Source organism: Aphelocoma coerulescens, chromosome 2 (assembly GCF_041296385.1).
Source record: "Aphelocoma coerulescens isolate FSJ_1873_10779 chromosome 2, UR_Acoe_1.0, whole genome shotgun sequence".
In the NCBI taxonomy this organism is placed as follows: Eukaryota; Metazoa; Chordata; class Aves; order Passeriformes; family Corvidae; genus Aphelocoma; species Aphelocoma coerulescens.
In genome coordinates, this window is record NC_091015.1 from 161,619,812 (window position 1) to 161,646,491 (window position 26,680).

The 26,680-nt window shown below is 41.6% G+C and overlaps 1 protein-coding gene across 2 annotated transcripts in view; it reads left to right on the forward strand.

Annotated features, from left to right (window-relative positions):
• The first annotated feature begins 1,235 nt into the window (after positions 1–1,235).
• Positions 1,236–26,680, forward strand: part of KHDRBS3 (KH RNA binding domain containing, signal transduction associated 3) — a 94,286-nt gene continuing 68,841 nt past the window's right edge. For both annotated transcript variants that reach the window (XR_011148501.1, XM_069005530.1), the window contains exon 1: positions 1,236–1,720. Coding sequence is in view for 1 of the 2 variants with exons in the window: in XM_069005530.1 (XP_068861631.1) it covers positions 1,633–1,720 (88 nt within the window). In the remaining variant the exon portion in view is untranslated. The remainder of the gene's footprint in view (positions 1,721–26,680) is intronic.

Here is a 26,680-nt window from a genome sequence, read left to right on the forward strand (position 1 = left end):
CAGTTCTGAGAAGGGAGCCTTAACCTCTGCTTCCAGGCTTTGAGTGAGCATTTCTCATGCTGGTTTACCTTTTCAGAGCTTTTTTCCTCCCTGTATTGCAAGGATATCAGTAAGATACATTGCATACATTGCAGGTCCTTTTTTTTTTTTTTTTTTTTTCAATACAAAACTAAATGTATGGCTGTTCAATTTACAGATAGAAGAGTGTTTTCAGTGGCCTTTTAAGTCTAGATCATCAAAGTTTCTTACTGGATTTTCCAGTAAATGTTGATTTTAAATGCTACTTTATGGGTTCGGCTTCAGTGATTTAGTAATTTTCCTCTGCTTTGCCCTTGTGCTCTGTGACAGAGAAGAGCTGGTCTGGCTTCCTCCGGGCTTTTGTCACCCAAGATTTATTGATGAGATACCTAAGGACGAATAAGGAACCGATGTAAAGTCTCAAAGCTAAATATCAGAGTGAATAATGATCTAGTATAACAAATGCATCCCCTGAAAAAATAGGAAAATAGGCTAGAGCAAGGTCTTCTGAACTTTGCTTCTCTTTCCTGTTTTAGAACAGGGTGAACCCCAAATCCACTTACAGCCGCACATCAGGGCAACTCATCAGAAATACGGTTTTCTGACTGGTATTTATAAAGTGGCTTGTATTACTAGAGGTGCAAGTACAGAACGCGGGATAGAGGATACCGCTGTTTGGGGCAGTGGAAAAAAAATAATCCCCTTTGCACTCCTTTCAACACAGTCTTTGTCTTTCTCCGCAAGGTATGACAGGGACGAAGAGGACGCCGTCCTGGATCTCCAACCCCTCTCACCGCTCCTACACCCCGGGGAAGGCCCCGAAGGGAATCGTGTGTCGGAAGGGTCGCTGTGGGGTCGGAGGAAGTTCTACGCTCCTCGCTGGCCCGAACACAGAGCGGCTCCAACTCCGCTCCCGGCACAGAGCCGCTCTGGGAGCGCTCCCTCAGATCGGCCCCGCACCGGCCGCGGGGAGGCGGGGCCAGCAGCACCCACCAATGAGAAGCTGCGGTCCGGCGCTGACTGACAGGCCACGCCATCCAATAGGAGCCTTCGCTTTGGCAAGGGAGCGGTGCTGGGGGGGCTCTGCTATCCCCGCCCATTGGAAGGGGTCGGGGTGGGGCACCGCTCCTGGGCGGGGCCAGGTGCCGGCGGGGGCGGGGTCTGAGGCCCGCATATAAGCCTGGCGCGGCGCATTTCCCCCGCTCAGTCGGCGCAGCGTCGCCGCGGGGGTTGTGTGTGCTGCGGGTCTGTGCGCCGCGCCCACCGCCTTACGGTCCCCCTTTTATTGTGTGCGGGGCCGCCGTCCTGCCTGGGTCAGCGGCTCCCGGGACGCCTCTCTTCCCCCTTTCCTCCTTGTGCGCCTCCGCAGAGTGATTTCTCAGCGCCCCTCGCCCGCTGAGGGGGGGTGTCCCCCCGGCCCGCGCCCCTTTTCTCCCCGCTCCTGGTCGGGGGCTTGCGGCGCTTCCTTCTGGATGCGTCCCCGCAGCCCCGGGCGGGAGGCGGCCAGGGGGAAGCGCTGCCTCCGAGGATTTACCGCCGCCTGGGACTCGGACCCGCTCCTTCCCCGCGGGTGCACCCGGCACCCCGGCTCCGTTGCCGCTCCGGGCCGCTGCCATGGACGAGAAGTACCTGCCCGAGCTGATGGCGGAGAAGGACTCGCTGGACCCGTCCTTCACCCACGCCTTGCGGCTGGTCAACCAAGGTGAGGGGCGGCCGGGCACGGCGGGGCGGAGCGGGGTCGCCTCATCCCGCGGTGGGGTCCGGCCGGAGTGAGCGGCGGCCACCGCGGGTGCTCAGCCGGAGGTTCACCCCTCCCATTGCACCGCTTGCAGGGGTTTGTTGTTCTCAGGCTGCCGGTGTTTGTCGGCGCCCGGCGCCTTCCCCTTTCTCTGCCGGGCAGCATCGCCCCGGGCAGCCGCGCACGCTGGATGCCTTCTCTCATTGCTCCTCTTCCATCGGTGTTTTCTCTGCCATCGCTCTCTGCCCGAGTTACAGATTATTCCGAGTTGAATGGCCGTGTAGGACCGCTGGGTCTGCTGTCCTCTGCTCGGGCTGCGCGTCATTTAAAACCCCAGAAGGTCTTCTGTTTTACCCCGTTTCTGAACAATGAACAGCCGATTGTTTACATGTGCGTGAGCCTTCTTAAGAATGAGCCGACTACCGATGTTCTTCCTGAGAAACTTTGGGCTCTGCAGCTAAAATATTAAGGAACCATCAATACATTTTAGTAAACCTTTAAAAAAGCCACAAAGCATATTTTGTTTTGCAATTACATAACTCCAGCTAATAAATTACTCTCACCCCTTCTGCATCTGTCATGTCAGATGTGCTTTAAAGTGCTAGCTTTTTGTTTTAGTGATGCAATACTGGCTAGAAAAGTCATTCTGTGTGAATTAAAGTATGGATTACTGTACATTTGGAGATACAGTATAATTGGCAGGTGACTTTCAAGTACAGCTCTGGAGAGCTAAATGCTTGATCCAGTGCTTAGGATGCTGAAGTGAAATAAGTTATGAAGTGATCCTCTTAATATAACACAGTGACAGCTAAAATGATTTTCTGCTTCAACTGCAGTGATTACAAAGCTGTGCTTGATGTACTTTACATCTTATAACAGGAACAGGTTTAAATTGATGTGGCTTCTTCTAATGTCTTGTAGGTTTTGATGTGTAATAGATGCAAATGCCCGTCGCAGAATCGGGAGAATTACTATTGTCTGAAATACTCTGGAGTTAGGGGTTGCTGTCACAGCTTCAGCTGTGGAATGCATATGCCAAGTGTGTTGTAGCAGCATGTCCATGGGTGGTTGAGATTTTGCATAGTTTTCCTAACTTTGAATCCATAAAAATGCTACTGTTGATAATGAGAAAAGGAGAATTATGTTAAAAAACAATTATTTGTTGTGTAAATAAAAAAACTTACAGAAATTCAACTTGATGGCTGCATATAATGAAGTTCCTCTCCAGGTAGTGAAGAATCTTCTTGCATGTGTAAATTATTCCAGGGAGTTAGAGAAGTATGTGATTTACTATTTTGTAAACAGTGTTAAAGGAAGTATACCTGACTTCTTGACTTTTATGAAAATAGTGCTTTTTTGAGTTTGATACTTTTTGAGGCTCTCACTGAAGTGAGAAATTGGAGGACTGAAACTTGCCTTTTCATCATGGTATCTGCATGCGTACATTCAGCTCAAAAAAAACATTGTCAGTGAAAAAATGTAGAAATATGTGAATCCAATCTCTGTAGTCTAGTAGGTATCTTGATTTTTTTGCTTGCTTTGAAAGTGAAGTGTTTCACATGTTAGAGATGGGAAAAAGAAAGACTGAGGGTGACTTACCAGCTGGTTAACTCTAGTTCAAGATGGAAATTTGTATAATACCTATGTAAAATAGATATTTTAGTTGTAGAATCACCAGAAAGCCAAATAAAATGAAGTAACTGTGTAATACAGGTGGGAAATGTGACTTCAGGAGGGGGTGTTTTACAAACCCATCCTGCCATGACACTAACTTTATCAGGGACTGTTGTTTTTTTTCCTCAATTGTAATAATTCTATGCACTTAAGTGAATGCAAATTATTACTGGAAATATATATGTAATGGTTCTGGCTTGGATTTTGTGTGCCAGGTCCACTGAGTATTTTCTATGTTAGTTCATGTGGAGGCGAATGAAATGGCTTGTCTAATTTTTTTAACTGGATTTGTTTATCTTTTAATTTTAGAATGAAACAGGTTTCCAAGTTTGGCTTCTTTTTGGTGTCTGTGAGAATGTCTTAGCAGAGGTTTTAAGTGCTTTAAATAACCATCTTAATTATGTAATAGCATTTTGGTGTCTTAGTAGTATTAATTTTGCTATCTGTATTTACTTGAACTGAAATACTGTACATCAGCCAGATTTCTTCAGAAACTCAAGATTAATTTGTGAGAGTTGTATGGATGAAGTAGAATCCTTCTGAGATCCTGAAGTAATTCAGGTGTGTTTACTGCTTAGACAGAAGAGCCAAATTGCTAACAAATTCCCAGGCATGTTGAAATTTGGTTTCTAGGGAAAATCCTGGATCTAGACTTCTGAAATCTGGTAATTATAGTTTTCAAATGGAAGGGGACAAATTTGCATATTAAGCTTATAATTACACATTGTAATTTGTGTACACACAAATTACATAATTTTAAATTTAAAAAGTGGAGCTTGACCTGCTTCAAGTTCCTGGGTAACATTTCAGTTAGAAAAGAACAGTGTGGAAGTAACTAAGGTGCTATAGGAATACTTTATTGGGCAGTATTATTAACCTGTCTTTCTAAATTAAGATATGACAGAAATTTCTCTGCCTTGTTTTGAAAGCACTAAAATCAAATATCAATATCCTTCAATGTTCCTGCATAGTACCTATAAGTGCTGATTTTTCTTGTTGAGAACTCTGCTCAAGGATTTGATGCTTTGTCTCCTTGGGACACAAATACAATACCCATTGCTTAAATATTGTTTTAAAGCGTTATTGAAACATTTAGCTGCTGCTTAAATTTTAGAACAGTGGGAGTCTTTTCCAGGAGACTAGACTTTATCCGCTTGATCTAATTAAGAAGATTTATTTGTATACCTGAAGATTAAGCCATCCTAAAAAGGGGATTTTTTGCCTGTAAACCATTAAACATGTTATAGATTGGAAGTAGACTTATTTGCGTGTGTAGTACGATGACCATGCTAATAAGATTAATTTGTAGCTGGTACCAGCCAGTGGGAACTGGAACATTTTGTCCAGTTATTAGCTTATAGTAAGTTCTGTAAATGAAGAACCTTGAGAAAGATGAGGTTCTGTGAAGAAGCAAGAGCTTAATGCATTTGTATTTGTATTTTTCCTGTTTTCAACTCTCATGCGCTCATCTTTATACAAAATCTGAAAAATATTTCCGTCTGTGGAAGTGATGCTAGTCATGAAATCAAACCTTATTTCGAAGGCTGACTTGCAGTGGTGGTTGTATGTAAATGTTGGTAAATGTGCAAGTGTAGTGTTGATTGTCACAACTTGGTTCATGAGTGATGCTCTAAAAATACTGAAAGATCTGTGAGAAAAAAGTTACCTTTTTTCACATATATTTATAGTAGTGATTCAAGACGAGTGGTTAGTGAATGTTGAATGAAGTATGTGAAAGTGCAGATGGAAGAAGCTAACTGTAAATAAAACATGTTGATACCAGACTCATTTTGTAACAGGGGAGACATGGAAGTGTGCTTGGCAGTTGCTTGGTTTGTGTAAAATAAAATGTGTAGGTAATGAATGTTAGGGCTGCTGAAATCCTTATGTCAGAAGGTGATGAGTCCTGCTGCCGTTGCTGAAAGACAACTCTCTTGTGCAGACTGGAGCTCTGGAATTCTTCCTTACAAGCTCATTTTAGTGGCTTTGAGATTTGGGGTAATGTCAGAAGTTGGCAAGGCTTCCTTTAAAATGTCAATGAGATGATGTACAGGAATACCAAGCCTTCCTATCAGTAGATGGCTGTATGTGCTAACTGTGTGTTGAATGGTCTCCCTGAGCCACATGTCTAGTAGTGATCAGCAGGAGCTTGCTGTTTATTGTGTCAAATTTTGCTTAGGAGTTCAATAATCAGAGTAGTATCTCCCTAAATTTCAGGGAGAATGGAGTGTGAGGAAGTGTACTCACTTTCTGCTTTGTAGAGGATATTAGTGGTCTAATTTTTCTTTTTTTCCAGCAGGTAAGGGATGGCTTTGTAAAAATGGTTGAAGTAGGAGCTCAGTAATAAATTAGGGTTCCATATATATTACTGACTTTCCATGCTTTAAGCTCAGCTTGGTTCGTAGGTACTGTGCAGCCACTTGTTCCCTGTCCCCCGGTGGAATGTGGGGGGAATTGAATAAAGGTACTACCTGTGGGTTTAATGACTGAAATAACGTAAAATATAATATTTGTATTGAAAAGGAAAAAGACAAATAAAACCCAAGAGAAGTAAGTGGTGCAAAATACAGTTGTTCTTCATCTGCTGATTGATGCCAGGCTGTCCCTGAGCTGCGATCAGTAGCTCTGAGTCAACTCCCCCCAGTTTATATACTGGGCATGCATCCTGTGGTGTGGAATATTCCTTTGTCCAGTTCAGGTCACCTCTCCTGGCTGTGCTCCCTCTGGGCTTCTTGTGCACCTGCTCCCCAGCAGAGCATCAGACACTGCAAAGTCCTTGATTTAGAGTAAGCACTACTTAGCAACAGCCGAAACATCAGTCTGTTATCTACTCTCATACTGAATCTGAAGCACAGCACTGTACCAGGCACTAGGAAGAAAATTAACTCTATTCCAGAGAAACAGGACAACTTCCAATAAATCCATCTAGGTATGCCAGGGGTTTTGTGCTTTTCTTTAATATATCAAAAATAAAGTTGATTATTTGTAGTGACATACATATGCTGTCATGTAAGCAAGCATTTTGCTATTGAAGCACCCACTTTCCTGTGTGGACAAGTTTCATGGCATGGCACAGACACATGGTGCTGCTCGTTCCCAGTCCCTGATGGTGTTAAGTGTACTCCATCAGTGCAACCTCAGACTCTCCTTTTTCTTATTGTAGTATCAATCACAGGAACAGTAATTGTTTCAAGTGTCCTACTCTTTGAGGATTTCAAAGCACTTCATGAAGGTCATAGGTGTTTTGAAAATGAGATATAACTGTAGAAAGCTGACAGTGTTTTAAAATTATTCAGAGCATACTATTAAATATAGTAAATTTTGTGCTCAGATTTTTTCAGACAGCAGGTCACTTTTAGTTGTTGTTCTTAGAGGTTAACCAGAAATAAATTCTTCTGGTTTTAGTCTGATTACTAGAAGAGAACAGCGTAAGAAAAACATGTTGGTGGAATTGGATATTTTCCAGGCCAAGTGTGATGAGAAGTTTAAGTGACAATACTGGGAATGGATATGATACAATGGTTGCACCATCAAACCAGGGAAGGCTGACTTAGGTTCTATTTCTGTCTTATTAAAGCAGCATGAAAAGTAGTGAGTCTTGGAGGGGAGAAGGGATATATCAGAGTCTGTCCCTTAGCTATCTGTATTTGGTAAAACTTCAGAAGTTCACATTTTTGTCATGGTTGCTCTTTGCTTTTACTGCAGTGAAACCATTTTGGGACAGTCATAGGGCTAACTAAAAATTAGATTCCAGTCTTTCTCTCTTAAAAGGCTGGGGAAGTGATTTATCAGATATTCCAGTCATGTTAACAGGGCTTCTGTGAAATGCAGCTCAATATAATCATACTTTCTTCAGCCCTGGGCTCATCTGCTCTGAAGCCTGACTGAGCCTAGAGCCACTCACCGCGATCACAGTTAGTCTAAAGCTGACTCCTAATTCACTTGCACACTCACTTTGGCAGTCAGTGAGAGAGATCGAACTTAAAGGTTTCAAATGCAGGCTGACATGGTTTGTCACTTTCAATCCTTTTTGACACCAGCCATGCAAATTAAAACTGTAACCTTCTGAGTACTTATTTACTGGAGGAATCAGAAAGGAGGTCACAGCACTGTTCTTCTGGCCTGTGGCTTGTTTGACTTTACTTGCATGTACTTAAAATTTATGTATATGACCTTTCTACCCTCTGACTTTATTCCCCTCTCTGTCTTCAAATATAATTAAGAAACAAAAGAATTTAGGATGTGCTTTTGTTTGAAAGAATCGGGTATCAAAGTTCAGAGTTGAAAAGCCTCTAAAGTATTCAGTGTAGCACTGCATGAGTTTTTAATTAGTATTTAGCAGGGTTCAGTGAAAAGCGTGTTTAAATAGATTACCTGGTAACTGACACACCTAATATTTTATGGTGAATTAACTGACTGTTCTTAGCTGAGCTCTGCAGGAATCTTGCAAGCTTAATGTTTACATTATTAATACTCTTTTTCAAATAGAAGATGATGAAGGACAGGGCTTTTATACTGGGCATGTGGAATATCTTCACAAAGTGGGATTGTCTGCCCCTGAATCCTGGGAAGGCAAGTCTCACCCATGCCATGGGAGCTGCTTGGCAGGGGTGGTGGTAGTTCTGGGAATTATTTTAGAGCCATATATTTCTAGCCAAGTGTGATTTTTTTTTTTTTTTTCCAAGTACAACACTAGCTAGAAAATGAGTATCTTCATGGCCTTAAGCTGAGGCCATAAGGGCATATGGACTCAGGAATTTAATTTTCTTGTGACATTCTAGATACGGAAGTCCGTATGTCTTAATCTTTGAGGAAATCATGGAAAGAAATACAATGCTTTGGAAGCTTGAGATGGTCCGTAGGCCTCTTGCTAGTCTGATTGGTTTGTGAAAGTGATCTTCAGCTTGTGATTTGAGAACCTGACTGCCTTCAGGGATGAATAAAGGTGCTAAGAGGCCCTTTAAACCGATGGTGGAATGTGTGGCCAAGAAGCAAAAATGAAAAAAATGCACAGTGCTTTAGCAATGGATGATTAACTCTTAAACCAAGTATAAGGACTAGTAGATTGAGTGTCTTGACATCTTTGATTCAAAATGAGGTGCATTTATGGACATTTGGTCTCTGCTAAATTGTAGAGCTCTTTGAACTGTCAATGACTTGGGCTGTACAGTAGCTGTAGGTTGGCTGTTTATGACAAGGAACAAATTAAAGAGCAGTAACTGGAGAGGTAGCACAAAGAAGTATTGTTTGACTGACTGATGTATTTTTGTGCCTCAACAGCTGAGCAGTGCATGTTTTATTCTTTGTGTGCTTATCCTATCTTAAAATTTTCCTTTGCTTGAACTCACCTTTATCATGTTTATCACTTATTGTTCTTCTATGTTGTGTTGTTGTTTCTCAGCATTTTACCTTATTGTCAAGGTAAACTTATTAAGAAACTAGGCAGTTAAATCGATTTCCTTTCTATTCTCCATCTCCAGTTGCAATTTGCTGGATGCCTTTCTGTTGGGGTGGCTCAGCCTGCTCTCGGGCTGAAACCATCAAATGTCAGTCAAACCAGGGCCATCCACTGGGTGGATTTCCCCACCCAGGGCAGCGGATCGGAAGGCGGACCAGAAGAGATCTAGGTTACCTCTGCCTGGGTGGCTCCCAATCCTAAATTACCTCCCCCTGTTCCAGAAAGTTCTCCCTTTTTTAGTTATTAATTGGTTCCCTGTTATGACTCCTGCCTCCCTGTTTTCCCCATTTGTTCTGAAAAATTGTATCCTCCCCTCTGCTTGTACCCCATTGGTTCTTTTCTCTCTCCCTGCCTTGCTCCACTGCCCCATAAAGGGGTGAGCCTGATTCTTCTTGAGGCTTTTCTCTGGTTCCTGGACCTTCCTGCAAATAAACCTGTTGGAACCCATACCAGAAGCCCCTCCGGCCTTCTTTGCCTCTGGGCTAACATGAGCCTAATCCACGAGGTGCTTCCTCTGAGGAGGAGCCAGCGCCCGCACCCATCCCACGCCGATTGCACTGAGCCGTCCAGCGAGGACACTGTGGAGGCCAACGCTGCGTCCCCTCTGCCCGAGGGCACGCCGGGGCTTGTGGTTACTAGCCCCCGGTTGCGTTACCTTTCATTTCTTACTTTGATATGTTTATCAGACTTTTGGCTTCAGGTAGCAGCTCAACTTCAACAAAGTTGCAAGGCAGCAAAAAAATGTCAGCTTAATTCTTGTAGATGGTAAATCTTTCACTTTTTTGGCTGGTATAGGTGTTCTTTTATAGATCTTTATTTTCTAGGAAGAATTTGTTGACAAAGTGGTTGGAAACCTAAAAGATTAGAAATCATTTCAGTAAACCCATTGTACTTGATCCAACCGAAAATTTGATGTAACAACTGCTGGTGTGCTGTTCTTGGTATAATATAGTGACAGTAAAAACCTGAAGTTTCAAATCCTTTGAGGATTTACTGATATTCTTTGACTTTAATAATCCATCAGGATTGTTCAAAAGGAATAGTCTTACGAAGATGCCTTTATGTGGACAAGACAGACAATATAGGAAAGTGTCTTGAGTTTTGGGTGCGGTTTCAGACACCACAATATAAATCACAATATAAGAAAGATAGAAAACTATTAGAGGGGGTCCAAAGGAGGACTATGAAGATGAAGGGTCTGGAGGAGAAGTGTTATGAGATGCAGGTGAAGTCACTTGGTCTGTTCAGCCTGGAGAAGAAGAGACTGAGGAGAACTCATTGCAGTCTGTAACATCCTTGTGAAGGGAAGAGGAGGGGCAGGCACTGATCTCTTCTCTCTGGTGACCAGTGACAGGACCCAAGGGAATGGCCTAAAGCTCTGTCAGGGGAGGTTTAGATTGGATATTGGCAAATCCAATCCCAGAGGGTGTTTGGGCACTGGAACAGGCTCCCCAGGGAAGTGGTCACAGCACCAAGCTTGACACAGCTCAAGAAGCATTTGGACAATGCTTTCAGCCACATGGTGGGATTCTTGAGCTCATCTTGTGCAGGACCAGGAGTTGGACTTCAGTCCTTGTGGGTCCCTTCCAACTCAGGATATTCTTTCATTCCATAAATTGAAATTGCTTCTCCTCTAACTGCTGCTGCATTTGTTGAATGCTTGGAGAGTGAATATATCTGTAGCCTTTTACTGCCTCAGATTATTCAGTAGCAGTACTCTGGGAAGCAGACGTGTTTGAAAGCAAAAGGTTTTAGATGTTCTCAGCAAATTTATTCTACTGCTTTGGGATAAAAATGATGATTTTCAGATGTAGAAATGGAAGGACTGCTTTTAATGTGGTCATTCTTCCTTTCATGTGTGCTTTCCTGGTTGCTGGTAGTGTGCACAAAGGTTTTTATTACTGGTTCATTTTGATCCATGTCCTAATTAACTAGAGGTGGTCAAGTACCAATCCTGATGTGTCTCTGGTCAGCAGCCCAGTTTCTGCTCCCTGCAATCACATCCACAGTATCTGAGTCTGAGGGTTAAGGAGATTTTTGTTGCCTTACTTCTGCTACCAGGCAGAAATGCTGTGGTACCCTGTATGCAGACTTAAGTGATACAGCTCCATGGGGTAAAAAATTCACCCTTCTCTACCCACCTCCAGACTAATGCTAAATGATAAATTTCACTTTTGTGAAAGGCACTATGGTTCCTCATGTCTGTTTGGTTGTTTGACTTTTTATTGTGCTTAACTGTCCCCTGTCTCCCTTTCTGAGCTTGAAGGAAAGCAGATTTTTCTCAGCGAGAGGGACACAGTTTGGGTATGATGTTCTTGATCCATTTGTAGAGTCATGAAAGTTCAGAAAACATTTTTGCACTTCACTAGGTATTAAACTGCTTCATGACCACTTACAGCCTGTTATTTTAGGCTGAAGAAGTCCTAATTTTGAGTAAACTTGGTCACTGATCAGTTTTCTGCCTTCCTTAAAAGGGTTCCCCAAAATCTTTGTGGTAGTTGGAGGTGTTTCTCAAAGCAGAACAGTTTGTTCTTAATGATTGATTCAGTTTCTCCATGTAAAGCCTGGTGTGTCTGGGGGAGCTAAGCTGCTTCGCAGCAGATAGGCTGCAGTGATACCTTTAGCCCTAGTTAACACTTGCTCCTTATCTAGAGTTATCCCAGTAATATCCTAGGCTGGATAGTCTGCAAGGTGAAGTGCAGCATCTTTGTACTACATCTTAAGGACTTGGGGTCCAATTTGTCTTGTGTTACTCAAATGGGTCTTAAAGATTCTCTTCACTTGACCTTTTTATTATACCATGCATCCATGGTCTGGAAAAATGATTAGGTTTTTATTGGCCTACTATATAAAAGTATACAACAAAAGATTTATCATGTTTTTAAGGCTTACTGTATCTGTTCTTTAGACCTTTTTGTTTCTGCAGGCACCTGAGTCTTCACAGAAGCCTGTTAACACCATGTGAAACATGCTGGGAATGATGTAAGTGTAGTCATATAAAGTGCTTGTGAGGGACGTGGTGTTTTTGGCTGGGGTTAATTTTTGTGTTCCTAGTAGCCAGTGTGGGGTTGGGTTTTAGATTTGTGATGAAAGCAGTGTTGATAACACAGGGATGTTTTCATTACTGCTTAGCAGAGCTTACACAGAGACTCCACTGATGAGGAGGCTGAGGCGGGAACAAGGAGTGGGAGAAGACACAGCTGGGTCAGCTGACCCCAGCTGACCCAAGAGATGTTCCAGACCACATGGCATCATGCCCACCATATAAAGCTGGGGTGAAGAAGGAAGAGAGAGGAAGTTTGGAGTGATTGTGTTTGTTTTCCCAAGTCACCATTATGTGTGATGGAACTCTGCTTTCCTGGGAATGTCTGAGCAGCTGCCTGGCCATGGCAAGTGGTGAATGAATTCCTTGTTTTGCTTTGCTTAGGTGCGTGGATTTTGCTTTATGTACTATTAAACATTCTTCATCTCAACCCACAAAGTTTCTTAATTTTGCCTTTGCGATTCTCTCCCCCATATGCCTGGGGGAAGGGAGCACCTGTGTGGGGCTCAGCTGCAAACTGGGGTTAAACCATGACAGAATTAATGACCTCTGAAGACTTTTTCCAGCCTTATATCTTCTGTGAATTTGAGGATCTCGGGCGATTAAGAACTATTAATATGGGCACTTTGGAAAGAGCAGAAGTCTCCCACAGTGGGTTTTTCTACAAGAGTCTAATACAGCATCTTACATGTAGTGATGCAGAAAGCCTGACGATGTAGCCTATGCAGGAACGTTTTTGAATGCATCTTTGTCAGGCAACTAAATTATGCTTAGGACACTGGATGTTAGAGAAGGCATTAGGCGTGTTTCATTTTTGGGGGAACTGTCTCGGGAGGGCTTTAGAGCGTTTCGGGAATCACTTCGGGAGCCGTGCCGCAGCGCCGCGCGGTGCCAGGAGGGGGCGACAGCGGCCCGGCCCTGCGGGGCTCCCGGGATCGGGTGTGAGCCCCCGGGAGAGCCGGGATCGGGGCTCCCGGGATCGGGTGTGAGCCCCCGGGGGAGCCGGGATCGGGGCTCCCGGGATCGGGTGTGAGCCCCCGGGAGAGCCGGGATCGGGGCTCCCGGGATCGGGTGTGAGCCCCCGGGGGAGCCGGGATCGGGGCTCCCGGGATCGGGTATGAGCCCCCGGGAGAGCCGGGATCGGGGCTCCCGGGATCGGGTGTGAGCCCCCGGGAGAGCCGGGATCGGGTGTGAGCCCCCGGGAGAGCCGGGATCGGGGCTCCCGGGATCGGGTGTGAGCCCCCGGGAGAGCCGGGATCGGGTGTGAGCCCCCGGGAGAGCCGGGATCGGGGCTCCCGGGATCGGGTGTGGGCCCCCGGGAGAGCCGGGATTGCGGCTGCCGGGATCTCCCCTCGGGAGAGCGGGCATCGGGAGCGGGTGTCATCCCCCTGGGAGCATCGGGATTGGGGCTCCCAGGATCGGGTCTGAGCCCCCGGGGGAGCCGGGATCTGGGACCGTCGGGTAGGGTTCCTGGGATCGGTTGTGAGTCCGTCGGGAGCGACTGTCAGCCCCTCGGCAGAGCGGAATCAGGGCCGCGTGGGCACATGCGGGTGCTGGGTGCGATCGGTGTTCGCCTGGCACAGCAGCTCTCGCAGCCAGATGTGTTCTGTGTGTTCTGCGTCTCCAGGCACAGGTGTGTCCCTGTCCTGCTGTAACCCCAGCCCGCAGCTCAGCCTCCACAGCCGCTCGCTCCCTCCCCCGGAGGGGATGGGGGAGGGAATCGGAAGGGTAAAAACTACAAAACTCCGGGTTAAGATAGAACACTTTGCTAAGCAAGGTAAAAGCTGTGCACACAAGCGAAGGAAAACAAGGAATCCGTTCACCACTTCCCATGAGCTGACAGATGTTCAGCTGTCTCCAGGAAGGCAGGATTCCATCACGCCTGACTGTGGCTCAGGGAGACAAACGCCTCTACTTCGAGCATCCTCCCCCTTCCTTCTTTCTCCCACTCCAAATGTCCACCTCTTCTGTCTGCCCTACACTTTATATATCGAGGATGACACCGTATCATACACGGGGATGACTTTAAACTAAAAGAGGAGAAATTTAGATTAGATATTAGGAAGAAATTCTCTGTGAGTGTGCTGAGGCACTGCCGCAGGTTGCCCAGAGAAGCTGTGGAAGCCCCATTCTTGGAGTGTTCAAGATCAGGTTGGATGGGGTTTGGAGCAACCTAGTCTAGCGGAAGATGTCCCTGCCCATGGCAGGGGCTATGGAACTGGATGATCTTTAAGGTCGCTTCCCCCCCAAACCCTTCCATGACCTGAAGTAGCTTTGGCCTGTGGTGTTTTCTTCATGTATGCTTGAATTAGTCAGACTGCTGTCAGTCAAATTTGATAATGTTGGATGAAAATTTAAAAGAAACTTTCCCAGACTTTTAAACTTCAAGCTTTTAGAATATCCCTTTATTATCAGCTGATTAAATGGAGAGTACAGGGAAATTACCATAATGTTATTTATAAATTATTTATTTATAGATGCACTTATGTAGTTTGCCGACCTGAAATAATAGGCCTTGTTTGGAACCCTAAGTAATAGTTCACATAGTTCAATATAAGGTTAATTAAAAATGCTGATGTGTATTTCATTATGGCATAAGTGGCAAGTAGCTGGCTGTGGGATCAGCTCTCTAAAGAACTCTAGGCAAATTATCTTTTAGATTAATGCCCTGACAGTGGAAAATGGTTGTGATTTGCTTTCTTAACTGGTAGATCATAGTTTCCTTAGACTTAAGTGGTGTGCTGAGCATTGTGCTAACATAATGTATTTTCTGCCTCTGAGTAGGTTGTAGGTCCTGAAGGCACCAATCCCTTATTCCTGTTCATGTGTTCAAAGCAATGACCAAAGCTTCAAATGACTGCCTGGGCGAAGGCTGCCTGCTATGATGCCTTGCGTGAGGTTAATGCTGAGTATTTATTTACTTATAAATCTGGGCAATAGCTAAAGTACTCAGCTTGCTGGATAGCCTCCTGCTTGGTCCTTTTTCTGCAGAAAGCAGTGAAATGGATAGGAAATAATTGAATCCAAAGTTTCTTTCCCACTTGGATAAAGTATAAGGTAAAACTGTAGGCTTAATTCTTTAAAGTCCTTTCAAAATATTTTATACTATTGCACTGGAGTAGTAACTGACTAGAGCTCAACGCTGTAGCTTGTGTTTCAGTAAATTTTTTCAACAGTAACTATTCATGATTTCTGAGTCTGTGCAAATGATGCTCATCTTGTAGGTATGTCTTGTCAGCATCTGTATGAGGTATTTTTTGGCTCCTCGTGTGGAAGGTTTCATTGCTGTTATCAAAGCTGAGATTTGAAGCTTTTCTGCAGAGTCATTGAAAAAGAGCTGAGTGTAGGGAATGCAGAAAGCAAGCATAGTTCTTTTATTCAGGTTTAGTACCTTAAACATGGCTGTGCATACTGTTAGTAATGGATGTCAAGCTGTGCTGTAATAAAACAAATGTTAGCATTATTTTTCTTTCATTTTATTGATGACTAATCAGCTGTTTGAGCTGTATCAATTATAGTCAATCAGTTTTTGGTAATAACCCTTTTTCCCCTTACAGTATTTCATTCTCAAGACAACCATCCTGACATGAGAGAAATTTTTACATGTACCTAATTGAAATACTAACAGAATAGTGAATGCAATTTCAAGCTAAGCCACAAAATGAAGAAGCAAGAGCAGATGGCCCCTTCAGAAAAATAGATTAAAGAGAGTAGATGCTCCTGGCCAGCTACATAGTTAATCTCATGCTTCTTGTCAAGGGGTACTGCCAATAGATAGTTATTATGCAAGAGTAAAGTAAAAACTGTATGAGTTTAGTGAAAAAAGCTTTTCTTCATTCCCAGCTCTTTCTGATAACTTAGTGTTATGTTTGTATTTTTTAAGTTAAGAGTTATAGCAAGTGTGGATAGTAACTTATTAAATTAGTTTTGTCTTGCCTTAGAAAGGGATCCTGCAAAAAGAGTGGCTCTGGGAATGTAGTTCCATTTATGATCAACCAAGACGCATTGTAGCATTTCTGGTATTTTCTGTCTCTGTGACACGCTGGTGATTGAGTCTTTAAAACCATATGTCAGATTTGGTAGAGGGATTTGTGAGTGTGTTTCTCTGTCGGCATGAGGAAGAGCTTACCTTCCCTGTGGTTAAATGTTCTTTTCAGATTTCTTAGCGCATAGTCAGACTTTTCAGTTCAGTGAAGCACCTTTATTTCTTGGGTATAGGCAAAATAACACATTCCAGCCTTTTAGGTGGTTATTCTGTGTGGAGCTGGACATGTCATTCCCGCGCTTGCTCTGAGGTCAGTGAATCGAGAGGGGGAAGTGAGATTTGAAACTTAGTAACATGTGAGAGTTTCTTTAGGAAGACTTCTTTATGGGTGCACAAGTATCCATTGTGACTGGTTGGGTTTCTTGTTTATCCAAAATGCACTTTTCTGCTTTGTTTCTCTCTAGCAGCAATAGAAAAATCTACCATATTACTTGGTTATTGTTGTTGCAGCTGTCCTTCATCTTTTAGGCACCCAGACTCTAAATTTCTAAAGCAGCTGTATTTTTTAAAATGCATTGCCTTTGTCCTCTGCCACAGCTAGAAGGTAACTTCATTCTGTAATTTTGGAAAGTGGAGCATCAACATTTTCTTTCCCATATAAAAGCAATTTAAACATCACTGAATCAAGAAGTAATGGCACCTCAGGTAGTTTGCGTTGGCACTTTTCTTACTGTTTCTTGGCAGACAGAAGTGATGAAGGAGCAGAAACTTGAATATATGGGGCTATGAAGGCAGGTGGGGACAGGCAGGGCAGGTGTCTGGTTAGAAGGAGCTTCTGCAGGTTCCCAGCACTACTGTCATAAATATGACCACTTTTGTTTTTGCTGTCTCACCTTAAATGTAGGTGAACTTCCCTGACTGTGAATTGTTCCACTGCACTTAAATGTGTCAGCTGCCTTGTGCCTGTGACACTTTGTAGTAGTTGATTTTCTGTATATAATCTGTAGAAATGTACTGAAATCTGCTATTTAAACTATTGAATGTAGGGATTACTCCCCTAAGAAGTTCATAACAGACACACGCAGCCTGTCACTGGGAAAAAGTTGTGTTCAGTGAAAGTTGGCATTTTGAAATTAGCTGGATTAAAACTAAAACAGTAACAATGTCTAAAGTTAATTCATCACGCAACTACATGACAATGTGGTTGCAATAAAACTCAGGCATCACATTTTCAGTTTCTGTGTATGCATTTGATTTTAAACTATCTTCAAAACAAGTTAGTAAGACAAATGAATTTGAAGTATCTTGACTGCTGAGTGGTTGCACAGAACATGCTATTTTCCTGCTTCTTACAGCTATACCATAACCATGTCTGTTGGAAAGAAACTTGGACGTTTAAAAATACTTTTTACTGAAGAAAGATGCTTTTTGTAAACAAATTTACTAATCCAGAGTATAATTTACTCAGCAGGAACTCCTTAGTTCTGTTTAAGGTAAACATGAAGATACTTTCTTTAGAGAAAGGTTTTTGAGTCAGAGCTGTTTCTTATGGCAAGTAAAATGCTGCTAAACCTGTAGTATATTTTAGCTTTGTAAGGTGTGTTTCAGCAAAAGCTTACTGGCATAATTTGGTAGTTGCTTCACATATTTATGCAGGTATAGAATGTGGTCTGTTTCATTTTTTGTTAAATTTGGAAAGATGAGTAGTGTTCTATTAGGTGAATGCTAAAAATACTAACTTAAGAAAAAAACCTTTCTTCGAGAGATGCCGTGAAGGTTGGAAGGTTACCTTCCTCAGGGAAGGTGCTACGTGGACAGGCACATGGTCCAACAGAGCAGAGGTCTGTTGCAGCTGTAGATGTGGCTGCTCTCCTGCAGAAGCTGGTCTGCTGAAAGATGTTTGGTCCTTTCCCTGTGAGTTGCAGCTGGAAGGAGTCCATAAGCTGGGCTTTCAAGTTTTATAACACTTCTAGGGAAGTCTGATCTGGATCTACAGTTCTGTGAAGTGATTCAACTAATTTCATGGGAATAAGTTTAACAGCACCATATTTGGAAAAAAAATTGAATGTTGTAGCAATATGCATTAATTCTGTGTGATATGTGTCTTCATACACAGAAGATAATTTAGATTCACCTGCTATTGAGCATGTGGAAGGGATTGTAATTAATGTTATCCCTCTGCTAGTTAATTTTTGACTTGGATGCTAAAAGTTTTTAACATCCAGTTTATGTTGAAGCTCATACATAAAATTACCATACAAATTTCTTTAAGCTGCACTTTCCCATAGGACAGTAGATATACAAGCTGCGTCTGTATGTTTTCCCTGCCAAGGTACATTACTGCAACCAAGGATTGTAATGGGTGATGAAAAACAAAAGTACTGCCCACAATAGTTTTGTCAAAAGTGGTGCTTTGCCTCTTTTATCTGCCGGCAGTGCCAATGGTGGCCTTTTGAAGAGATCATGAAGCAGTTTGGGTTGGAAGGACCTTAAAGGTCATCTAGTTCTGTAGTTCTGACCCCCCCTGCCATGGGGTGGGACACCTTCCACAGGACCAGCTTGCTCAAAGCCCATCCAACCTGGTTTTGAGATTAGAGGATTAAGGGTTGTGTTAACCTAATCCAGGATGGTGTGTTGGAATTAGTCCCTTTTCTTTTACGTGTGCCAACTAATATCTATAGGTTTGTTTTCTACATCTGTAGATCAGAATGCACCAGTGCTTTAGGTTGTTACCTTCTTCATAAATATTCTGAAAGCATTTTTTTAGATTAGTGATTTTTTTTTTTGTTTTACAGATTAATAGACAACCCATCCATGTTATGACCTGGGACATCCACCTGTTTTTGTGGTTTTGTGTTCTTTCTGTACAAGATTACCTTTTCACACCTTAATTGCACATCAATAGTTTGTGCTTTAGTAAACAAAGTTTCAGACATGGAAGTCTCAGGATTCTGAGGAATTTACATCAAAGGACAAGGAGGCTTGTGTTAAAATCAGCAAGATGAGAAAATTATGAACAGTGGATTGAAACGAGATTATGAATGAAGGTTACTCCAGCATATACTGTTTTCACTGGCTGATCTTTTAGAGGCTCTAAGCAGTGATTGCATTCACTTTCCTAGTTCATTTGATCAGTGCAATGCCACAGAATGTATAGATGTTTTTATCAGTTCTATAGTAAGATTGAGGCTATACTTCTTGGTAGAGGTTATGTAGGATCAGTGGGTATGATTTTAAGTCATAGCAGTGTCTGTTGTTAACTCTGAATTTCACTGAATTAAGTATAAGAATTTAGAAACGTGATAGATACTTGCAGTAGCTTCATCTTTCCCTAACTCTGTGTGAAATATGGACAACGACAAGTTTTTATTGGACAGAAAATGCATTTTGGACAATGTGGTGTTCTGGGAAGCAGTGGGAAGAGCTGCCTGCTGTGTGCATTGTCAGCCATGCAGAGTAGGGTAATGGTGGGACAATGGAAAGAGAAAACAGAGGACTACTGTACCCTGGGTCTGTCTGTATCTGTTTCTCTGGATTGTTTTAGCATTCCTATGATGAATGATTAACATTAATTTATAGCATGCTTTCAGGTAACAAATCATGGCTTTCTCTGCTCCCGTATTTCATGACAAATAAATCTTGGGCTGGGGGAAGAATTTATTAGAACTAGTATTTTTTTAAAAGTACCAAAGATGGAACAAATCTTTACTTAAAAAAGTAATTTCAAAACTCTTCAGCAAAACAGCAGAAATCAAGATGCTTGCTGAAACTTGCATGAGTGCTGAGAGGAAGTATCACCAAAGTGCTGGCAGTGCTGTTCTGGTACAGCCCAGGTGCTGGTGGCCTTTGCAAGTGCACCTTCCTGGCTGATATTCAGCTTGTTTGAGCTTCAGGTCCTGTTCTGCAAAGCTGCTTTCTGGCTGTTTCGTTTCCAGGCTGTTCTCTTTTATGGGGTTATTCCTCCACAGGTACAGGACTTAGCACTTCTCTTTGAACTGCATGGGACTGCTGTCAGCCCATTCCTCCACATCTTTGAGGTACTTCTGAGTGTCATCACAACCCTCTGGTATTTGAATTGCTCCCAGTTTTCTGTTATATGTGAACCTGCTGAAACTGTGCTCTGTGCTGTCAGCCAGGACATTGATGAAGATGTTAAACATCATTGAGTGTTCCACTGATGTCTGGCCCCTGGCTGGCCTGGTTGTGCCACTGACAGAACTCTTTGAGCCAGGCAGGTCAGTTTTCAGTCCTCCTCATGGTCCATGTCTCTATCCTGTGCCTCATCAGTCTACATGAGAATGGTGTGGGAGGCTTATCAAAAGCCCTTCTTCAGATGGGGTGGACACATCAGTTCTTGTCTCATCTCATATTGTTGATGGCTCTGTTTAGTACAGTGTGACTTCCCTGCCGTAAATTTGTTCGAACTGCTCTCATCTTGTCCTTCTATGCCTGGAAATGGTTTTCGAGAGGTGCTTACTATATCACCTTCCAAGAGATCATGGTGAGTTTTACCATCCTGTGATGCCCCAGATCCCTCCTCCCTGCTCTTGAAGGTAGGATGGATATTTGCTTTGCCTCAGTCATCAGTGATGTTTCCTGATGACCATGACCTTATAAAAACAGTGGCCTGTCGATGACATCAGCCAGCTCCCTCAGTATGTGTGGATGTTTCCTGAAACTTCTGCTTTAGTGATGATTTCAAGTAAATTGCGACTTACAGAAGGTGTTAGTTGTGTTTTATTGGTATTTATCAGTGGGATATGACACATTACTGAATTAAGGATTGCCAGACTGTGAGGCTCAACCCTGGCCTTCTGTTAGTGGAACGGAGGGTGCCGGCAGAGCTCTAGCTGCCTAAAAATGATTTTTAGAGAAGTAGAAGATAACACTACTTTGTCTTGCTGATGGCTACATAAATCTTGCATAATGCTAAGTAAACAGCTGTACACGTATTTGTGTAACTATCAATTATACAAAACACAGCGATGTGTTTTGTTAGCACAGCTATCTGCCAGTATTAAATATGGTTTGTTTGAATCTGCTGGCAGATTTTTAGACTGCAGTCTTTGCCAGTGCCTTAAAGTGTGGTCTTTAATAGTGCTCAAGTCTGTCTGTTTTAAGGGTCAACAACTGGATGTGCTATGGCTACTGCTTCACCTTGGCAATAGTTTAAAATGTAATATTTGCATATTAAGAACTGTAGGTTGTATCCATTTTTCAATTGAGATCTGACTTATGCTTTTTCTTGTGAAAGTTGTCAAAGGAGCCACAAAGTTTGTAGCACTATGCAGTGCTATGTACAGGAAGAAAGATTATAGACCCTTCCTGATGACTCACCAAAATACCAAGTGAAATCTTTTGTAAGAGCTACCTGGCTGTGTTTGTATGCATAAATGGAAAAGGTGGAACAGCTGCTTGTAAAGGACTCTTGATAGAGAATATTAACTTCATTTTGCCTGAGTCCTATGCTCCCAGTAGTGTAAGATTCTCTGTATACTGGATTTTATTAAGTAACAGAACAAATGAGTTGACTTTTTGTGGTTAGTGGATGCCTGACCTTGCTAATTTAAAAATATTCATGCCTAAAGAAAGCTGTAAGCAATAGGTAAATCATACAGCTGATTTTAGCATTTTGTTATAAGTTATCTTCACAATGAGATAAATAATTTTCAGTGAAGTAGGTTGGGTATATGGGACTATGTCTAAGTCTGTGTCTACATCTTGTTTTCTTCCAGAGCAAGACTGACTAAACATCTGTTAATACCTTACACGTGATTTTGACAGTTCCTACTGTGGTACTTCCTGCATTACTGCTAGTATTAATCAGTTTAAACAGATTTTAGTGGAGTCATTTTTGATGTGAAGGTAATATGTGTTCAATCAGTTTTTAATTGCTTAGATAAAAAAGCCCATTCAAAATATTTGTCATATTGGTGACTGAAATGTGTTTTCATATCAGTGCAGACAGTAGTACTTAGACTGTAAAATAGAACTAATAATGCCTGTGAATGCAATTTAAATATAGATTGGTTTGAGTCCTTCAACAGGGATATTATTATTAATTTGAGGATTCTGAATGTTGTAGACATCATTCTAGCATGAACTGCTTATTTTATTGTAAATTGAAATTAGATTCTTTGTCAGTTGCTTTTACAAAATTAAGGTGGCATGTGAAAGACAGTTACTCGGAATTCAACTATTGTAATAATGCGCATTAGTTGAAACAAATTATTGTGGTTTTTTATGCACAATTCACTCTCTTAATGCTTTACTTTCTATGCCAGTTCAGAATTAGGACTTATTATGGATGCAAAACTTGTGATTTTCAAAAAGACTTTTTAAAGGATTAAAATGTTGGCTAAAGAGGGTAGGTGAAGTTTTCTGAGGTTCTTAAGGGAATGGGGTTGGGTGCAGTAATAGAGCAGCAGCATTAAAAATTGAAAATTCTGTTGCATTTTTTATTTGTGTTTTAGACCCATTCATGATGAGTCTAAATGTTGCCATTCCACATATATTTAGTTTCCTTATTTTAAATATTTTGAGGCTGTTTTTGTTTGCTTGATTACTTTAGTTCTCTAATTTGCCTTTTTTTCTAATAAAGATACACTAATTAGTATTTACTTTGGAAATATCTTGGAGGGTCGAAAAGGGGATATTTGTCTAAGCATTTACTCATATCAGAAAATGTTTAGTTGCTGAACTTAATTGTGTGTGTTTCTGGGAGATTGGGATGCTACATACAGTGGAAATTGGGAAATTCTGCATTTTTTTGTGAATGTCTACACAGAGAAATTGAAGCAAACTAGACTATGCTAGGCATGTTTTAAGATACTCAGAAGTAGGAGGCTAAGGTTGCCTCTTCTGTTTAGTGCAAAAATTGGCAGGGTTGTCCAGCTTCATGCTGATCAAGAGAACAGGGAGTGAGTAGTAGATCTCTCAGAGGCTGTTGTGAGGAAATCTGTGGGGTTTATTTCAGCAAGCCTTTTGAAATGTATTAAAGCCTTAGTGTGGTGATTCTAGTTCGAATTCATGCTGTGCAGTACTGTTTTCAGCTCAAAAGATGAGAAATACTGGTTGGAGAGGTGCTGATTCAAAGAACTTTTAATCATTCCCTAGTAGGACAGGGAATAAAGGAGTCTAGGGTAAAAGCTGTTTAATCTGAAGCAGAATCAAGACCATTTTACTACAACAAAAATGAGATTAAGCTCTCATAAGTTTAATCAAAATTAGACTTGTAATTGGGTTCACCATCCTGTGTTAATGTACTCTGGATTTACACAACTCATGGAAGGACTCTGGGCATTAAGTCAGCAAGTGGCACAGCAGACTTCCTATGACTTGGCTCCATTGGGAAAACGAATTTTTTTTTTTTAAGAATTGGGAAAGTTGTAATTTTTTTTTTTTTTTAAGAATAGGTATTCTTAAAATGTGTCTTCTGAGATAAATTGTGGGTTTTGCCACAGTGAAAATTTTAAAATAAACAGTATGGAATGCTGATATTGTCAGTTTTTTGTCCATTAAGGAAAAACTACTTTTTTTTTCTGAAATTCTGCTACAGCTGACTTGGAGTCCCCTTTTTCCACTGGGAGCTTGTTGCTTACCAAAGCTTGAATGTGTTCCTTAAACAGGGTCTTGATAAAATGCAAACTAATAAATCAAGGTCTGTTTTATGTACTACCATCACTTTGATTTTTTCTGATGTGAAGCCAAAAGGAATCATGCTGTCTTGGGGTGACGTTATGATGTGTATCCCATATCGCTGCCTATGCCCAAAATTAATTTTTGTGCCTTTCTGTGCCTCTAAACTGAGCCTGAGAGGGGGAAGGAAAAAACTGAGCAAAACTTTTTCAGGGCAGTTTGCAGCTTGTTCAAGGTCACACAGAGATAGCAGGTTTTTTTTTCAGCTGCGGGAGGAGAGCGAGGAAGCACCCGGCTTGCTGCTTTCCAGCCAGCTTTTGGCCAGTTGTTTCAGCTTCTTGTTCTCCGGAGAGAGAGACTGAGAGTTGGACTGTGTTTTTCCTTCTCTGGAATTCCGGATTTTCTCCCTTTTATACTGGACTGTTTTTTTCAACCTCAGAGCACATCGGGAGGACTTTCCACCGGGCACAGAGGGCCTGGCCCTGGCCCAAGCCCCAGCGCCGAGGAGACCAAAGGGAGGACTCTTAACACTTTCCCAGGTTTTTTTTTCCTCCACAGTGAAACATTTTATTATTTAGCCTTATTTTCCTTTTCCCGTGTGTTTGGTAAATAAATAGTTTTATCTTCTTCACTTTCCTTCGAGGAAAATTTATTTTTTCCCGAACCTGGGGGGGGGAAGGGGTAGCTGTGCCTTCTCTCAGAGGATATATTTCTAAATTTGGCCGAACCAGAACACATGCTGACAGAGGAGATGGCCATCCAGCTCAGTGCTCTGTCTCCAGCAATGGTCAGTAGCAGGGATTTTTCAAGAACTAAAAGGACTGGGGAAGTATGTAAAGATACTTAGGCTTCAGTTTGATGTAAGAGCTTTCTGAATTGAGGAGGGTGTGATTTTTCTAAGTCAACTGTCAAGTCTTGAGAATTCACTGATGAATACTATTCCTATTGGACTATGCTTCAGTATATGTTGTGTAACATGCTTGACTGAGTCAGTCTAAATTTTGGTGTTTACTTAGAAATTCAATAAAATTGCCCAAATAAAGCAAAATCTATTGTTTTTATTGTATAATGTTAGTAATTTTCAAATCTCCTTGATTTAGGAGTGTTTTTTAAAGGATAATGTGATTCTTAGAATATTTTCACTTTCAAAATGAATGTGGAAACTACTTCTAGTGCAATTGCAGTGCAGTTCTATCAATGCCCTGTTCTTGGAAGCCATGATCACGTGGATATCCTAGAATGGGACTTGCATTTTTCACTTGTTCTTCCATCCAAAGTAGGAAAAAATTAGTATGAAATTATTTGGGTATAATGGGGTGTTTGGTAAGACATCTGAATCTAAGGAAATACAGTAGAAAGTTTCTTAAGGATTTGAAGGTAGATTGACCTGGTTTCTGTTTTTCCTGTTCTTGTGTAAAGGAAATATTGCCTTAAGGACAAATGCAGTAATTTCTGTTTACTTTGAGTTTCACATTTGATCTTATATTTATTATATTGATTTACTACAGACAAATAGGGCATCACTTTGCTCAGCATTTAACACAAGTATTTATATTGGCTTAGCAGAGGCAGCTGGAATCCTGGATTGTAGTTTCTCCCCAGGAAGATTAATTCTCACTGAAGAATAATGTGAAACAATTCTACTTAGTCATTATCTGATGTATCTACCACTGTTATTTGGAGAATTAACTGAGGACTAATCATTGCTTAGATGTCTACTATGATTAAATGTAAAGAAAAAAATCCATGCAGTTATTACTGCATGCAGTTTAAATTCCTGTTGCATTAGCTGCATCCTTGGTCTGAGAACATGAGATTTTTATCTCTAGCATTATGGGAAGCTTTAATCACATGTTTATTTACTGTTAGTGATCTAGGAAATGGCATTGCTTCATATAGCTAAGCAGTGCAGAATGTAATCTAAGGATTAAGAAAAGGCAAATCTTCCTATCCATTTGACCTTGAAAATCTGATTGGATTTCCTGTGTGATCTGGCATGATTTTTCCCTAATTATCTAAAGCTTGATGTATGTGAATGATATTGCAAGAGCTGTGCAGATATGGATAAAATTCTAATGCTTAGCTGTATTTCCCATTAATCTTCAATTTCAAGTGCAAAGAAATAAAAAAAGCAAAATCTGAGATAAAATGTGATCAGTGGACTGGACTTAGTTCATTCAAAACTAAAGTCTTATACAATAGCAATGAACAGGCAGAAAGTCTTGAATCAGTTTGATTAACTTTAGACCATAACAGGAAAAAAAAAAAAAAATTTAATCTTACTTTGTACTGCTGTGGCAGTGGGCTATGGCTGTTTGTTAGTAAAGTCATTTGTCTTTAAAACAAATGGGGAAAATGGTGATCCATTTTGCTGAGAGCTGATTTGCAGCCTCTTAACAGGTTTCAGTAGTTTCTTCAAGCAAAAAGAAAGTTGTTTAAACAGTGCAAGTAAAAGAATAAAGGGTGTTTGCTTAAAATGGTCAATAAAGTATGTAGATATTTGGGGTAGGAAAACTGATTTTCTGAGTAATTAATGTGTTCCTTTAAATAATTACTTTAGCAACTTGAAGTTCAATATCTACTAGAGAAAGAAGAAAATGGTCTTTTTATGTTTTTTATTAGCTCGAAGTAGTCCCAAATTATGAACATATTTAGCATTAATCACATGGTTGCAACCAAGCCCTTCAAATAGCTAATTCAAATAACTTTTCTAAGCTAAAGTATTTAGGAAATACTATTAGCAATGTATTGATCTCTTAAGGAATTCATGCAGCTGGCTCAGCTGAAGAGTGTTACTGAGGTGGAACTCTGTGCCTAACTCTTCAAGTACATTTTAACTGCGTCTGAGGTGTCTGAATGTTCTTGAAACAACTCATTTCCAGGTGTAATATTTCTTGGCAATTTCTAGGAAGTTCCTTAAACCACTGTTGATTCATAAACTTGTGGTTCTCGTTTTCAGGTGGGCAGGGGGATTGCAGTGTATGCCATGCTGTGCATTTGGGAATAACAGCATATGACTCAACAAGAGAAAACAAATTTTTAGCTTTACCAGTTTATAAAAACTTGGTGGGCTTTAACATTGAAAGTACTTTTATTTTGCAAGTTTAGATTCTTCAGGAAAATGTC